Source organism: Hemiscyllium ocellatum, chromosome 21, assembly GCF_020745735.1.
Source record: "Hemiscyllium ocellatum isolate sHemOce1 chromosome 21, sHemOce1.pat.X.cur, whole genome shotgun sequence".
Taxonomy (NCBI): domain Eukaryota; kingdom Metazoa; phylum Chordata; class Chondrichthyes; order Orectolobiformes; family Hemiscylliidae; genus Hemiscyllium; species Hemiscyllium ocellatum.
The window spans coordinates 49,602,243-49,620,285 of NC_083421.1; the positions used below are offsets into that span (position 1 = coordinate 49,602,243).

At 43.9% G+C, this 18,043-nt stretch overlaps 1 protein-coding gene across 5 annotated transcripts in view; it reads right to left on the reverse strand.

Moving 5' to 3' along the window:
* The window catches only part of garnl3 (GTPase activating Rap/RanGAP domain like 3), a 444,876-nt gene that overhangs the window by 262,916 nt on the left and 163,917 nt on the right, over positions 1-18,043 (reverse strand). For all 5 annotated transcript variants that reach the window (XM_060841087.1, XM_060841090.1, XM_060841088.1 and 2 more), the window contains exon 3: positions 6,585-6,659. In XM_060841087.1, the coding sequence (XP_060697070.1) occupies positions 6,585-6,659 (75 nt within the window). The remainder of the gene's footprint in view (positions 1-6,584; positions 6,660-18,043) is intronic.

An 18,043-nucleotide genomic window follows, 5' to 3' on the forward strand; every position in this document is an offset into this window, starting at 1 on the left:
ACTTGGAAAGAATGATTATGTTGTTCAAAGCAATTAGTACCTGAAAGGGTTAACTGAAAGCATAATATAAGCTCCGAGCATCTGGATATAAAGGACTGTGTCTGGGAGGAGTTCATTACTTCTCCTTGTGTTCACTGAATGATATATAATGTTTCATTGATTATTCTTTAGGTTAACAGCATGTTACTAACATCAGAATACATACTTATTCTTACGTTGAGCCTGATATCTCATGAGTAAACATCACAAATTACTGATGTAATATAACTAGCTATCCAGTCCCCATAGGATCATAGGGCTGCTCTCATTACAGAGAGAGAGATGATTAGCATCACTTTGCAACGCAAAACAGCTGTCCGACCAACTGAGCTAACCAGCTAACTAGTGACTCAGTAATATGAAAAAAATCTATATTTACTTAGTCATAGAGTTAAAGAGCATGGAAACTGATCCTTCGGTCCAACCTGTCCATGCCAACCAGATAATGCAAACCTATTTAATCCCACCTGCCAGCATCCGGCCCATATCCCTCCAAACCCTTCTTATTCATATACCCATCCAAATGCCTTTTAAAAGTTGCAATTGTACCAGCCTCCACCACTTCCTTTGCACCATGTTTGAGCCCTTCTCTCGAAAATGTTGTGCTAGCCTCCTCCCCTCATGGTTTTGTTAACTCAGACTAATAGCACTCAGGAGGAATGGTGCCAGATAATCCACCCAAGACAACCAAGATGGTAACCAGCATTCTAAAAAAATATATTTAGGTACAGTGATGGATTCGTGTTCATTTTAAGGAAATAGTCCATAATTCTGTTGCGGAGGAACTGAGGACAGCAGATGCTGGAGATCAGAGTCGAGAGCATGGTGCTGGAAAAGCACAGCAGGTCAGGCAGCATCCAAGGAGCAGGAGAATCGATGTTTCAGGCATATGCCCAAAACGTCAATTCTCCTGCTCTTCAGATGCTGCCTGACCTGTTGTGCTTTTCCAGCACCACATTTTCACCCATAATTCTGTTGCTCCAATTCTCCAAGGCTTCCTTGCTGGGAGGACTAAGTTTACTCCTAGATATTCTCCTGTGGGTGGAATGGTGGCTCAGCGGTTAGCACTGGTGCCTCACAGCACCAGGGTCCCAGGTTTGATTCCAGCCTCAGGCGACTGTCTGTGTGGAGTCTGCACATTCTCCCCATGTCTGCGTGGGTTTCCTCTCACGGTCCAAAGATGTGCAGGTTAGGTGAAGTGGCCATGCTAAATTGCCCATAGTGTTAGGTTCATTAGTCAGAGGGAAATGGGTCTGTGTGGGTTACTCTTCAGAGGGTCGGTGTGGACTGGTTGGGCTGAAGGGCCTGTTTCCACACTCTGGGGAATCTATTCTGGTCTGCTTCTCACTTCCTCCTTTTTGCTTTTCTTCAGCAAACTTTTTTTTCTGGCTTTTGTTCTCTGCATCTCCTTTTGCTGTTCTTGCCCTTCACCTATCACTTCATGAATTTGCTTGCTTTGTTAAAGTCTACCTCCCTTCAAGTCAGATCTCTCAGGTTTGTATCAACTAGAAGAAAGTGAGGACTGCAGATACTGGGGATCAGAGCTTAAAAATGTGTTGCTGGAAAAGCGCAGCAGGTTCAGGCAGCATCCAAGGAGCAGGAGAATCGACGTTTCGGGCATGAGCCCTTCTTCAGGAATGAGGAGGATGTGCCAAGCTGGCCAAGATAAAAGGTAGGGAGGAGGGACTTGGGGGAGGGGCGTTGGGAATACGATAGGTGGAAGGAGGTTAAGGTGAGGGTGATAGGCCGGAGAGGGGGTGGGGGCGGAGAGGTCAGGAAGAAGATTGTAGGTCAAGAAGGCGGTGCTGAGTTTGAGGGTTGGGACTGAGATAAGGTGGGGGGAGGGGAAATGAGGAAGCTGGAGAAATCTGCATTCATCTCTTGTGGTTGGAGGGTTCCTAGGTGGAAGATGAGTCGCTCTTCCTCCAGGCGTCGTGTTGCTATGGTCTGGTGATGGAGGAGGCCAAGGACCTGCATGTCCTTGGCGGAGTGGGAGGGGGAGTTAAAATGTTGAGCCACGGGGCGGTTGGGTTGGTTGGTGCGGGTGTCCCAGAGGTGTTCTTTGAAACGTTCTGCAAGTAGGCGGCCTGTCTCCCCAATGTATAGGAGGCCACATCGGGTGCAGCGGATGCAGTAAATGATGTGTGCGGAGGTGCAGGTGAATTTCTGATGGATATTGAAGGATCCCTTGGGGCTTTGGAGGGAAGTAAGGGGGGAGGTGTGGGCGCAAGTTTTGCATTTTTTGCAGCTGCAGGGGAAGGTGCCGGGAGTGGAGGTTGGGGATGATCGATGTATCTGGAGGTTGGTGGGGTGGTAGGTGAGGACTTTTGGGATTCTGTCCTGGTGGCGATTGGAGGGGCAGGGTTCAAGGGCGGAGGAGTGGGAAGTGGAGGAGATGCGGTGGAGAGCATCGTCAACCACGTCTGAGGGGAAATTGCGATCTTTGAAGAAGGAGGCCATCTGGGTTGTTCGGTATTGAATTCCCTGGTTGGGCCGAAGGGACTGTTTCCACGCTGTAGGGCATCTAATCTAACACTCCAGTTGGGTTGCAACTGGTGTATGGCAAAGGATAACACACATTCTTTGCTATTGTACTCTATGCCTTAGTTTATAAAGCATCCTGTGAGCCATTTGAAGAATCACCTTGAGTTTTCCTGCCACATCCAAAACAATCCAGATCTTTCTGTTCTTCTACCTGCTTTGAAAACTGTACAACTTAAAATATATTTCCCCTATTTGCTCTTTCCAGCGTATGTACATGTCAGTGTAAGCCAGGAACATCTTTCATCTTCACAGTACATTAAAAACAGTCTGCTGCAGAAATAAAACAGAATCGTGAATCGTCCCTCCTAACAGTGCAAGAAAATGTCGACCTCGTCAATGAAAAGCAAGTTTGGAGCCTTCCCTTTTCTCCTGATGACCCGAAGAGTTTCACAGCCGAAGAAGGTACTCTTGAAGAAGTGTTGTGATGTGGGCACACAGCCACTTTACTCACAGCAAGGTCCCACAAACAGCAGTGAGATAAATGGTCAATTAATTTGTTTTTGTTGGTGTTAATAATGGGATAAGTGCTTCCCCGGACACCAGGGGAATTCCCTTGTCTGTTTTTAAGTAGCGTACTGAACGTCTTTCCAGATCTTTGAGGTGGAGATTTGATGTTTCACCTGTATGGTACCATCTCCAACAGTGCAGTACTCCTTCAGCACTGCCCAAGACTCAGCCCAGGTCAGGGCTTCCCAGACTGAGGGTCAAAACCCCCACTGTGCTCACCGTTTGAGATTTTGGGCTCTCAGGCTCCAAGATAGAAATGGCTGCCAGAGGATCCTGAAGCAGCTATAAGGCCCCTTTGAATTGTGGGTCTTTTTCTATTGGTGGACATGGCCTGATTGCTGTGGAATGGCACAAGGGTTTGTTCATTTTATTTTTAAAAGGCCTTGCAGTTTGAACTTTGCCACTGTGCTTCAATACTCACTCTCCAACCACCTTCCTCACCCATTCCCAGCTCTGAAAGACCTTTGTTGAATCTTTACTGCTTTCACATTCTTCCCTGAACTGGACATAAAACTCCAGTTGAAACTAAGCCAACGTTTAATGTAACATTCAACGTTTCTATACTCTGTGCCCCTCTTGATAAAACCCAGGATCCTGTCTGCTTTGTGAATTAGGTTTGCAACCTTGTTCTTAAAGAAAACCTACCATTTTAAGGAATACAAGCTCATAGACTCAAGATCTATACTATTACTTCTAATAGTGCCTGCCATTACAGACACAGTGAGAATGTGCAAATTCCACACAGATAGTCATCCAAGGCTGGAATTAAATCTGGGTCCCTGGCACTGTGAGATAGCAGTGCTAACCACTGAGCCACCATGCCAGGGTCTAGGGTAATGCAATGGATTCTCTTCAGTGTGCAGACAGGAATTTGTCTTCATAAAAACTATGAGATGATTACTAAGAACAATAGCAGTTACAACAACATTCACATGTGATTAAATGGGACTTCTTATTATATTGAAGTTCTACGTCATCGCCTACCGCACACAGCTCCTCACATAGGGAATGGGATTGTGTCCAGAATTGTAAACACCTGATCAACAACTCTTTTTGATGAAGGGCTTATGCCCAAAAGATCAACGCTCCTGCTCCTCGGATACTACCTGATCTGCTGCGCCACACTTTTCAACTCTGATTTCCAGCATCTGGAGTCCTCACTTTCTCCATCACCTGATCAACAAGCAGGCCTGGCTTGAGAAGTAGCAAGTAATATTCACAGCCAATGCCCATCCCTAACAAGAAGACATCTAACCATCTCCCCTTAATAACTACGATAATTGAGTCACTTACTAACAACAGCAGGTCAGAAGCTATGTATTTAGTGGTGAGCAACTCACCTCCTATCTCCCCAAAGTCTGTCCACATCTGCAAAGCACAAGTCAGGAGTGTGATGAAATACTTCCCACTTCATCTAGAGCTAAAATATCAATCAAAGAAACTCAAAAGCATCCAGGGAAATGCAGCTGCTTGATCAATACCCCTGCTATCACCTTCAACATTCATTCTTCCCACTGCCAATGCAGTGTAAGCAGTGTGCACCAGCTACAAGATGGAACAACACATCAAGGCTCCTTCACCAGCACTTTCCAAATTCCTGGCCTCTATCTCCTGATGGGATAAGGGCAGCAGCTGCATGGGAACACCTCTGCCTGCACATGTCCTTTCAAGCCGCATTCCATCCTGACTTGGAAATCTGTCTCATTCCTTTATCTTCACTGGGTCAAAATCTTGGAATTCTCTAATATAACAACACCTTGACCAGGCAAACTACAGTAGGCAACCATCCCCAGCTTCTTGAGATAATGGAGAATGGACAAGCATTGACAACAACACCCACATCTCGTGAATCAATCAGAGAAACAACAACTTGTGAATGCAGTTTCACTCTATACCACAAGGAATCAACAAACTAATTATGTGCATTTCAATATTATCCATAACAGAATTTACACCTTTGAATGTGATACAGATAAATGTGCTATTCTTTCAGTCTTATCAGCATCACCCACACCTGCAGGAAAATACTGAGTGCACATCAAAGCTAATGAAGCTCACATTATTTCAACTCTGTTACAAACAGAGTGGAAAACCGCTCGGTCTTTTACAATAGGAATTTTGTAAAACACTCCGTGTGACTGGCTGGAAACGTATTTTAGCGGCCTGACATTTAATTACTGAAATGCTATTTATCATTGTAGTTGAGGCTCATTTCCCAAGAACAAAGTGTACTTATTATCATGAGTGGAGATACACTACAATTAAATATAAAACAAAAGGCAACATGTTCTGCCCATCTTATGAAGAAAATCCTCCACCACAGTATCGGAAATTTATTGTGGTGCCCTTTGGTGTAGCAGTAAATGACTAAATGTACAATAATAGCAAAACCAATATAGATTTCAATGTTGCAACAATTAGAACCTTTATAACAGCCCTTAAACAACGTGATGCTTAATACACAGTACCACAAAACAAGCAAACTTCACTAAAAGAGTATGTTTATCACTGAGATCCTATTCATGTCAGAGTCACAGATTCATAGAGATCTACAGCACGGAAACAGATCCTTCAGACCAACTTGTCCATGCCAAACAGATATCCTGACCTAATCCTGTCCCATTTGCCAGCACTTGGCCCATATCCCTCTAAACCCTTCGTATTCATATACCCATCCAGATGCCTTTTAAATGTTGAAATTGTACCAGCCTCCACCACTTCCACTGGCACCTCATTCCATATGCGGACCAGTGAAAAAGTGCCCTTTAGGTCCCTTTTATATCTTTCCCCTCTCACCCTAAACCTATGCCCTCTAGTTATGGACTCTCCCACCCCAGGGAAAAGACCTTGTCTATTTATCCTCGTAATAAGATAGAGAGGGTTAAATGATGATGAAGAGGCTGATTTTCTCTGTGTTCCTGTGATAATGCAGACACTTACTGTGTATTGAGCTGCAGTCACTTGGAATAAGTTACCAGTGTGCATTACTTCCGGTTCCTTCTCCAAATATTGTCCCTGGCTGTGAGTGGATGCGGTGGAATGACCCTCCATTAAACAATGTTCTTGCTTCTTAAAGCAACAATTGAAAGGTTTCTTCCTAAAATTCCTGACTTGCAACTGGGAAGCCAGTATTAGTGCATGCTAGAACTGGACATAGAACCTGTGCCCAATAGATGATGGACCACTAAAGGCCGCTGCAGGAGCTACTGCTTGAGGATGGAGAACACATCGATACTGCATGCCCCCAATGATTAGGGACTGGCATTTGGGTGTGGCTCTGCTGGGAAAAATGCCATACTGGTATTGGCATACCTGCTCCCTTCCCCACACCACACCAAACATCTAGCCAAACAAGGCTAGATTCGTACATTATGGAAGCACAGTCTCTGAATCCACCTTCACAGCATCAAGCGGAATACTTTCAAATGATGCAAGTCAAGCATTTATCCCAGGACAAAACGAGCTGGGGAATTGTGACCAATATTGTTGCTCACCTCATCACTGGATCCGTTTTCCACCCGGAATCTTCCCGCTCTCTGTATGGCCCCATCCGCGTCACTGGAAATAAGCTGTAAATAGGGGAAAAAAATTAATTGTAATTCCAGATACTTGGTAAAGTTGAAAATTCATTCTTTCAAATATTTGCAATACTATTCCAACCAACATGACATTCCATTCCAACCCATCAAATCTCTTAACTACATTAAAAAAAAACTCAGGTGCAATGAGGATCATAAATACTGTCATAAAGAAGTTGGGCCAAATGGCTGGTTTCTACACTGTAAATCCTGTGCACTTCTATGTGGTGGCCACATTGAATTCTCATTTCATGGCTGTTTTTGCTTTCCACAAATAGTCGACATTGGGTCAGTTGCAACATTAAAAATATATCCAATCCCCTTCAGGCTAAGTGCTCAGAAGTTTTGAGTTGCATTTCAAGAACGATGTTTGCTTTATTTCAAAGGTTTTACAGTCATTTTTCTTTTAAAAGGCACTCACTGCAGCTTTAGCATGACAAGCCTAATATTTAGAAGCCACATTCTTAGAAAGCCCTTGAGGAATCCTGTGGGTGCATAGTATTGAGCAGTAAAGAAATAAATGTAACAAGAAAGAAGAAGTCAGCCACTCTAAGTTCCCACTGCCTATCAAAATAAACCATTGCCTCAATTGTTCTTTTATTGAGTTAAGTTGATGACAAATACAATTCTGTAACATCAAAACAAGGTAAATCATCTCAGAGTTGCATGAATCACAATGGCAGTGGTTATGGCAGCAGGTGTAGATTACAAGTGAAAAGATGATAACACACATTTGGGCTGCAGGGACAAGTTTGAATTATTTTTTTAAATCCTGCATCGAGTTAATTTCTTATTGGTACTGGAGTTTTTACGTGAGTTGGGTAGTTTTCTGTGCACAACAGTGATCCACAATGTGTAGGAAAACACTCGCAAAATTAAGTAAACCTACTTTTTCAAACCTGAATCACTTTCCAAAAGCTAGAATATGCAGGCATACAGCTATGCGTATACACACACCTCACACATACACACACATCACACACACATACTTCACATATACACACACATATGAACACACACAATACTGAGCAAGCACATGTACCTATGAACATGGAGAAACAAATAAAGCTGGGAAAAAAATGTTTCTTCTGTGTTCTCAATGACTTATGCATTTTACCACCAATTACACCTAATATACGATAATGTCTATTCTCTGCTGCAATCTGTTCCATCTTCAGTTATCTACTTCAAACTGTGCTATTCAAAGAGAAGTGGAAAGTCCTCACGTCCGAACCAATATTTATCCCTCAACCAACATTACTACAAACATTTTATCTGGTCATTTATCTCACTGCCATTTGTGAGGCCTTGCTGTGTACAAATTGGCTGTTAAGTTTTTGTTTGCTGCAACAGTGATTGTACTTCCTAGATGCTTCATCGGTGCTGAAGCTCTTCATTCTGAAGTTGTGAAAGGTGCTATATCAATGTAACTTAATTCTGCTTTATCCCAGAAAGCCAGGAGCCAATCGTTATTCAGAATAATATTTATTTAGAGGCATTACAAGCACATACTTCCTAACTCAACGGCACCACGATTTCAGGAAGTGTCTCTTAAATGTGCTCAAGTGAAATTCAAATTAATGTCCACATCAGCATGTAATTGAAAATATCTGATATACAATTATCACATATTAGAACATAACTAGCAGAATATGAGAAATTAAGAAAAATGTTAAAAAGGGATAAAGAATGGAAGGAAAAGGTGCGAGCAGCTATTGATCACCAAAATATTATGAAGTACAATGAATATCCTAATACATAGTTAAAAAGGGAAGTGTTAAATATACACCCAAGGGGAGAGAATGGTGAGTTAACAGAGGAGCAAAGACAATTCACAAAAATACTTAACAAGTTCTAACAAATGCTTAACAATACTTAACAACCATTTGGTGAAGAATAGTTGAAAGAAGATAAACACTGGATTGGCTGGAATCTGTATGAGGGATGTTATAATGAACAGATGGTAAGGTGAGGTATTGGAAGAGTTAGTTAAGGTAAAAGATAATAGTTCCACAACAGGGAAACCCTAGATGATATATATCTCAAGGTTCTATTGAAAATCACAGTGTGTGGGGAGATTGGATAATACACTGCAGTATGGCTCTTTTTCAGTAATGGGACATACTTTGGCAATTATAAATCATTAGTTTAACATTTATGGTTTTGGGTCTTATATGATTCTTCTTCACAGCTGTTTGGAAGAAGACTCCTACTAGACCCGAAATGGTAACTCTGTTTCTCTCTCCACAGGTGCTGCCAGATGTGCTGAGTTTCTCCAGCATTTTTGTATTTGTTTCCAATTTCCAGCATTTGCTTTTATTTTCCATTTATAATACCCTGATTTTGCCTGTGTTTGTAACATGCTGGTCCATTGTTCTCCTATTTGTTCTGATTCTCATGGGAAAGCAACTAACTTCTTTATATAACTTCCTTTATTTCTCATTGCTTCACTATCCCATATATAACATACTAACCTAAATACCTTTTACGTTAACCCTTCTAGTCTGTACATTATTTTTGATGCATTCACTCATCTAGCTTTGCGAATTAAAGTTCTCTCAACGTTCACCCATTCAGTTCGCTGTCAGAATGTCAGATGCAACCACCATACGATACAATTTAGCAGGAACAAAGAAACAAACTGTAAAAGCTTCTATAGTTCTAAAAAAAAGGAAATGTTTTGCTAAGATAAACATTGGTACACTATAGGTAATGTGAGGAAAATTTATAATGGCAAATAGAGAATTGGTAGAGAAGCAAAATGTATCTGTTTTCACTGAGAAAGAGACTAGAAATCTGAAAACTAGAGATTTAAGTGACAAGGGAGAATGAGGAATTGAAGGAAATTATTATTAAGATGATGGTTGTACTGAAGAAATTAATGAGGGGGCAAGTTGATATGTCCCTACAATCCAAAGTGTTGAAGGAGGTAGCTATAGAAATAATTTATGTATTGGTAATCAACTCCCAAAATTCTATAGATTCTGGAAAATTCCCATCAAACAAATACCAACCCACTATTTAAGAAGGAAGCAGGATGGAAAACTGGGGACTAATGACCTGTTAGCCTTATGTCAGAGTCGCAACAGGTGGTAATCAGAAAGCTTCCCATTCAGAGCTGGAGTCAGGCAGGGCTGCCCACTCTCTCCTGCCTTGTTTGTGTGCTGCACAGACCCTTCTGCTGGGTCCATTAGAAGGAATGCAAACCTGAGAGAGAGGTGACTATTCCAAACAGTGGAGGCCTGTAGAGTAAGGCCTCCCTCTCCATGGATGACATCACTGTTTTCTGCTCAGATCCACTGTCAGTGCACAGAGTCATGAGCAAGTGTGACCAGTTCAAACTGGCCTTGGGCGACAAGGTAAATCGAGGCAAGAAAGAGGCCATGTTCTCTGGGAACGGGTCGACTGATCCTTTATTCCCTCCACAAAAGAGAGTACCTGAAGGTGTTGGGAACTTGGTTCAGAGGGGCTGGGGTGTGTACCAAAACTTGTGAGCAGCATATCACAAAAGTGAGGCAGAAACTGTGCTTTTTGGGAGCACCACTCCCTTCCATTACGGGTAAAAACCTGGTCACCGGGTTTGAAATACTTTATCTGTTGTCACATGTGGTGCAGGTCTGGCCCATTCCTCGAACCTGAGCTGTTGTGTGTATTCTGAGTCATTTATCACTTCATCTGCAGGTCATAGATGGACTGGGACAAAGGGACACAATACATAAAGCCCTAGATAATATACCCTCATCCTGATGGCCATCTTTGTGTGTGGCTGCATCAAGCTGTGCACAGACCCTCAGTGTGCAAACACCAAGTGTCACTATGTACTGGGGTACTACCCGAAGCTGGTTTTGCAAAGGATGGGTCTGTCCTGGTTGCGGCAGAACTCTCCAAGTAGTTGGACTGTTCCATATCACCTGTCCCTAATGGAAACATTTGTGAAAGAAAAGACCTTTGGCCACAAGTCTATCAGGAAGTGGTCAACACGAAGCATTCTCAAAACTATGTGGGTAAAGGAGAAGGTGGATTCTATCAGGCTCTTCTCTGAGCAAAATTAAAAATCAAACAACACCAGGTTGTAGTCCAACAGGTTTATTTGGAAGCACTAGCTTTCAGAGCACCGCTCCTTCATCAGGTGGTTGCTCTGAACAGACTGTCAAAGTCATTTGGCAGAATGCCTCATCACCAGAACTTTCCAACAAGCATCAGGACATCACCTGGCTGATGGTGAGAAGGGCACCGAGACCCTTCATGTACTGCCCAGTCTCTGTGTGATACCGCACACTGCCCTTGAAGTGGTTGTGGGGGGGTGGGTAGAGACTGTCACACATCTCCTGCTGGGACGTGCATTTGCAAAGGAAGTCTGGAGAGAGATGCAAGTGGTTTCTGTCCTGGTGTGTCTCAAGCAGGTCCATGTCACAGGACTCTGTACTCTATGGTCTGTTTCCCGGGTCGCATACCGAGATAACCATCAACTGCACTTGGAGGGCCATCAACTTGGTGAAAGATGCTCTTTGGTCTGCTGAAAACTTGATGGTCTTTCAATGTAAAGAATGCACCTCAACAGAGTGTTGCAAACTGTTGTATTCCAAGGTCTAGGTCTACGTGCTAAGGAACACACTAAAACTTGGGGCAGCTGCTGCCAATGTAGCAATGGACGACACACCTCTCCTGCTCTCACAGATCCTTCTTCCCTCTCCATTACTCAACAGAGAGCTCATGACAATTTTTAAGAATCAAAGTGAGGTCACAGTGGGAAAAAGTCTGGGAAGCATTGACCTGGAGGGCAAGGACAACTACACATGAGAGGACCATCACCTGCAAGTGTCCCTCGAAGTCATATGCCATCCTGGTTTGGAACTGTCCTGCCAATTCTTCATTGCCGCTGGGTTAATATTTGGGAACTTGCTTCCAAACAGCGTTATGGATATACTGACTGCACTGCAGTATGCCTCACCACCACCATCTTCTTAAAGACCATTATGTCTGGGCAATAAATACTGGCCAAGCCAGTGACTCTGACATCCCACACAATCTGGCATTATAGAGCCATGGGTTAGAGTTGTCAGTGTGATGCCCATTGATCCATAACACCATCAACTTCCCGAACTTCAGGAGCCAGTAACAGGTTCTGATGCTGTTAATACTAAAATAAGAGAACAATGGTGTACCAAAGTCCTTTTTACCCCAGGGGAAAACCTCAACAACAGTCCTAAAGCTGCCAACTGGCATTGCCAGTGAGATCTTACTACCCACTTCTCAAATGAGCCTGTGTAGGTATGAACATCAGGAAACAGGCTCACTAATGTTTTGAACTAAGTCAATAATCGAGATGGTCTGTTATAAAACCAAAGCATACATACAAAGGACTTCCTCAGTGATAATTGTTCCTAACTGGCGTTGTCAGATGTCATTAAGAAATTGGGGATTGATGAGATTTGATGTTGGCACAGCTGTCTCTTAGAAATGGGCCCACTGCTGCAAGTTCTGTGCTAAAAGAAACATTGAGGTGTTAAACACATTAACCCAATCAACTTCAAGCATTTGACTCCAGTACACAGTGCATTCAGAAAAATGAAATGTTCAATCCCAGTGGCAGATGGGCCAGAAACCAGGTCACTGATTTAATTGGTAGAGGAACTAGAGTCAAGAGGAGATGACTTGTGTTTTTGTATAACAATGGTTTTGATCTGGAATTCTCATGTGAAGGGGTGGGGGAAGCTGATACATTTCAGAAGAGATACACTGCACCACACACAACGGCCTACGCAGACATTGGGATGTGGACAGTTAAAGCTGAAGAAACCTTGAAAGCTGTGTGAGGTACCATCTTGGTCCTGGGGGTGGTCTGCAGGTTGCTCAATTGGGGCACCTCAGCAGCAAGGCAAATACAATATAGACAGGTCTCTGTATCTCTCCCAGATAGGGCTGGAACTTGTCTGAATACTGGTTTCTGAATGTTAACAGGAACTGTCATACCACTGAGTGTTTCTTTAGGAATTAAGATCTGTGTACTCACAAACTGGTGGTCTCCCAGGCAAAAGACCTTGACCTGGAATTTGCTGAAAGGGGGAAGCTTGGGGAATAACGAAATCAACCTTTTCTTGCAACTTTGAGCTCACAATGTTTCTTCCCACAGAGCTGGTGGAAGTCATAGAATCATAGACTCATAGAGATGTACAGCATAGAAACAGACCCTTTAGTCCAACCCATCCATGCCGACCAGATATCCCAACCCAATCCAGTCCCACCTGCCAGTGCCCGGCCCATACCCCTCCAAACCCTTCCTATTCATATACCCATCCAAATGCCTCTTAAATGTTGCAATTGTACCAGTCTCCACCACATCCTTTGGCAGCTCCTTCTAATCTAATCTAATCTAATCTAATCTAAAAAACATGTACCACCCTCCACATGAAAAAGTTGCCCGTTAGGTCTCTTTTATATCTTTCCCCTCTCACCCTAAAACTAAGCCCTCTGGTTCTGGACTCCCTGACCCCAGGGAAAAGACTTTGCCTACTTATCCTATCCATGCCCCTCATGAGTTCGTAAATTTGTAAAAAGTTTCAGTCTGAAGTATGAGATGAAAGTGGAGCAGGTGGGGCAGCACGAATCCTGGGACCTGGGTAAGTGATAGAACCTACATCCGTCCACCACTCTTTTTGAACAGTAAGTGCAAGGAAAGAAATGAACCATCTTAATTGCAAACACAAATACTCAAACATTGCTGTTCGTTCTTAACGAAAGCGTCCATCTAAACAGCACTCCTTTATAACAGGAAATCCTGTTTGGGAAGTTGGTGTATTATAAGGCTGCCTCTGATGTTTTTAAAAGTAATCTCTTTGAATGTACTAGTTATTTGAGACTTCTAGATAAAAAAAAGTGTCTAGATTGTCTTGGGTATGGTCACATCATATGCCAACATTAGAATTGTTAACTAATCAGTCTTTATAAATTAATCAACAACAGCCACAAGGAAACTCTCAGTGGTGGAGAACATTAAGAATCATAACTTAGGCTGAATCTTAACAGAACTCAAGTGCCAATTTTTCCAGGTTTCATGGTAGGTTTCTTTCCATAACCCCCAGCAAGTTTTCCCAACTCAGCCCATGACGTATGCACCATGGGCAGCCCACTCATTGTGTTCTCCTGTTTGCTACAGACACCGCTGGGACCTCCCAGGATTCCTGCAGCCAAATGCCGTCTTTAAAGCCCTGTTGGGTGCCCAGTCAAGTGCCTGCAATTCGTAGTTGTCCTGATTGATTTGCTCTGGACCTGTCTGACACTGTCACTACACTGATTGGGACCTGAAAGTCCTGCTGGAGATGAGGTGTTTGCGGTCACTGCCAGTGGAATATGCCTTGAGATGTTGATGCCTGATGGAGATCTGCAGGAACCAGCAGTGAGCTGGAGTTGCTAGGTTACCTCCCTGATTTTAATGGCAGTAATGTTGCTGGCCAGTATCTGTATGAGGGGGTGAGAGAATGAGACACTTCATATTAACAAGGTGAGACAACGTTGTCACAAAGGTGAAACAGGCTTCTCGCTGCCCAGAATCTCATCTCACTGTTCAACACTCAATTGGAAAACAGAACGTTATGCTCTCAATGGTGAGAAGATCCTCCCTACTGTTCTCACACATTTGTCCCAACATTCTCGTCAACGTCCATCCACATTGTTCAGGAGCAGGTAAGATTTTACCCCTTGTCTCAGTTATGGTGACTAGACAATTATTCCTCACTGCTATTTAAGAAAAAAATCCCATCTCATGTCCTTTAGGAAGGGAAATCTGCTGTCCTTACCTGGTCTGGTCTACATGTGGCTCTAGACCCACAGCAATGTGGTTGAATCATAACTGCTCTCCAGGACAAATGGATATGAACAACAAGCACTAGCCCTGTCAGTGAGTTTTGCAACTAACTGTTTTTAAAACAATATGCAGATCCTTTGCAAAAACCCACCCAACCATTGATAAATTTAAAACAGATCCTTCATTGCATTGTCAGAGCTTGAGTTAAATGTGTTAATTACAAGTTCCACCTCTTCACACTCTCAAACCTCAAAAACTGGGTGCCCACTGGGCTAGTACTCTTCCTGTTTCTGAGTGACTGAGATGGGAGCAGCTCCATCGGTGGAGTTGCAGTGCTCTCCATTGCTCTCCCATCACCCCCACCAAAAACAGAACATTCGGAGTGCTGCTCAGCAACCACTTCCTTTGTATAAAACCGATAGAAATGAACTTTGCACAAGTCCTTTATCAGCAGTTCCCAGTGCTGCATCTCAATAAGAAACTGTGGGAAGAAAACCTGATGTTGTTTCTGAAGGCTTTTACACATGCAGAGGATTAGGCTGGAAATGTTTTTCTCATTAAAATTAAGCCGTTGATTTTTTTGACTTATTGGATGAGTGTGGGAATGGGTCTTGATCAGAGAGGAGGGCAGATAAAATTCACACAGCCTCCATTCCACTGATTGGGCAATGCCAAAGTGGCATGCCTATGAATCAGAAACTCAACTTTAATCTCCGTTTTGTTAACTTCTTTCTCCTCTTCTTGAATCCCACAGCCTATTTATTATTGTCAGGGTTTTGTTCAGCTCAACATCAGCAGGGCATCCTTATGCATATATTCTGCTCACATCAGAAATTTCTCAGCACACCAAATTGGTTTAAATCCTGTTCCAGATTGACCCTAAACAGTCTGCACTGAGAGGGAGCCAAACCTTTTCCCGTCCGTAAACAGTTCCATCTCCAGAATGTTGCCTGTCTACTAGTGGGCGGCACGGTGGCACAGTGGTTAGCACTGCTGCCTCACAACACCATAGACCTGCGTTCAATTCCCACTTCAGGCAACTCTCTTGTGTGTGGAGTTTGAACATTCTCCCCGTGTCTGTGTGGGTTTCCTCCGGGTGCTCCAGTCTCCTCCCGCAGTCCAAAAAAAATGTGCAGGTTAGGTGAATTGGCCATGCTAAATAGCCCGTAGTGTTAGGTGAAGGGGTTAATGTAGGGGAATGGGTCCGGGTAGGTTGCTCTTCGGCAGGTCAGTGCGGACTTGTTGGGCCGAAGGGCCTGCTTCCATACTGTAAGTAACCTAATCTACTCCTGTACCTCATCTCCACTGCCCCTGGTAGCAGTCTCCACCCAGTCAGTAGTCTCTGCAAAGCTCTGATATGGTGATAAACAGGTTGGTAGCATTGTGGCAATGACACTGGACTAGTAACACAGAATCCCAGGCAAATACACTGGGCACACTATGGTTAAAATCCCACCGTGTCAGATGGTGACATTTGATTTCAATTAAAATCTGGAATAAAACGCTAACCACTGCCAATTGTTGTAAAAATCCATCTCAGTCACGGACTTTCCTAAGGGAAGGGAATCCACCGTCCTTCCCTGGCCTGGCCTCTGAGTAACTCCAGAACCACTATAACGTGAATGACTCTTAACTGCTCTCTGGGTGAACCAGGGATGGGCAATAAATACTGGTCCAGAAAGTGACACCCACATCCCACTAAAAATATTTGGAGTCCAAGCCCCTCAATGATGAGGCAGAGCTGTAGCAGAGAATGAAAGAGAAGGAAGCAGATCCTACATTCTGGATCCCACTAACTCACATAACAACTCAAAGAACATAACAACACGACGGCTGGAGGAGGAGCGCCTCATCTTCCGCCTGGGAACCCTCCGACCACAAGGTATGAATTCAGATTTCTCCAGTTTCCTCATTTCCCCTCCCCCCACCTTGTCTCAGTCGGTTCCCTCAACTCAGCACCGCCCTCCTAACCTGCAATCTTCTTCCTGACCTCTCCGACCCCACCCCACTCCGGCCTATCACCCTCACCTTGACCTCCTTCCACCTATCCCACCTCCATCGCCCCTCCCCCAAGTCCCTCCTCCCTACCTTTTATCTTAGCCTGCTTGGCTACTCTCTCTCATTCCTGATGAAGGGCTTATGCTCGAAACGTCGAATTCTCTATTCCTGAGATGCTGCCTGGCCTGCTGTGCTTTAACCAGCAACACACTTTCAACCCCACTAACTCACAGGCCACCCTGCCTCATGTGCACACAGACCTGTGGGTTCTGAACCAGTCTGTGCAGGCACTGATGGCAGAGACACCCTCAACCCTGAGCACTGTTCATCCTTGAATTGAGGGATAGTCACTGACACCAATCAAAACTTCCATGTGTGCCATTGTCACATCAAGGATCGACTCCTCCAGTACCCTCCTTGTCATCTCACCATCTGCATTACTCAGTGATCTATCTTCATCCTGATGATAGGCACCCAACAGCCAGTCCTTGCGAACCTCTTCCTTTCTCCGAAGAATCCTTGCCTTGCTTCAGGCCATGCTGCATTTATAGCCATCCTCCAGCCAATGCCCAGCATGTACCCTCTACCTCAGTACTGCACAACCCCCTGTCTCAATTCCAGCTGTTGATTGCAAAGGTTCTACCATCACCTCATCACCCCGAACACTGGGACATTCCTCCTGTCACGAAACTCCTTGTTTAGCAGTTTGCTGTGTAAATGTCACCTATTAATGGAGGACATCCATTCTAAGCCACAGAAGAAATTGCACCATGGATTGCTTGGTGGCAGTGTCAGGAACTGGCTTGTCACAAGCTAGGGGAGAAACTACCGACAGAAAGAGATGAGACTGGAGGATACTTGCAATCAAAATCAGCAGAAACACAAAGAAGGTAGATAAGGTGCAGCTGAGTCTTTGAACAGAAGTATATTTAATCATTTGTGTAATGTTTATAAGGCTCACTCAGCTGTTACCACAGCATGCAAATACTTAACTGCCGTTCATCAGACATTCCACTGTGTAATACCATAACAAAGAAATTAAACTGCTTATTCTAGCAGCTTTGCTAAAGCACCAGAAAAATGTCACAAGAGCACATTAATTTTCCATACACAAATATCTCAAACGGTCAATTTTAGGGTTCCTTGATTTTCCTGTCGACGTGAACGATTGTCGCAAAGGGATGAAGGCAGCAAGCATCACATCGTGTTGGACAGGGATCAGGACAGGGATCCTGGACAATGGGTAAGCAGAGGCTCCCAGCCCTTATGTGAGGACGACAGCAGTTGGGAATGTGCTACAGGCCATGAATTAATCTGCAGCAACAGCACTCAGGCAGCAGAGGCAAAGGGTAGGCCGCATGTAAATCAAGTCAGAACGTTACACAATTTTCTCAGCCTGGATGATGCCTGGAAAGGACAATGTTACCGCCATCAATATTGTCAATATCCCAAGCTCACCCCCCACCCCCGTCACCACACCTCTCCCCCAAAATTGACTTTTGAAAGTGCAACATGAAAATAATTTATGATGTGTCAAGCCATCTTCCAAACTTGCAGATCAAATTTGCACATT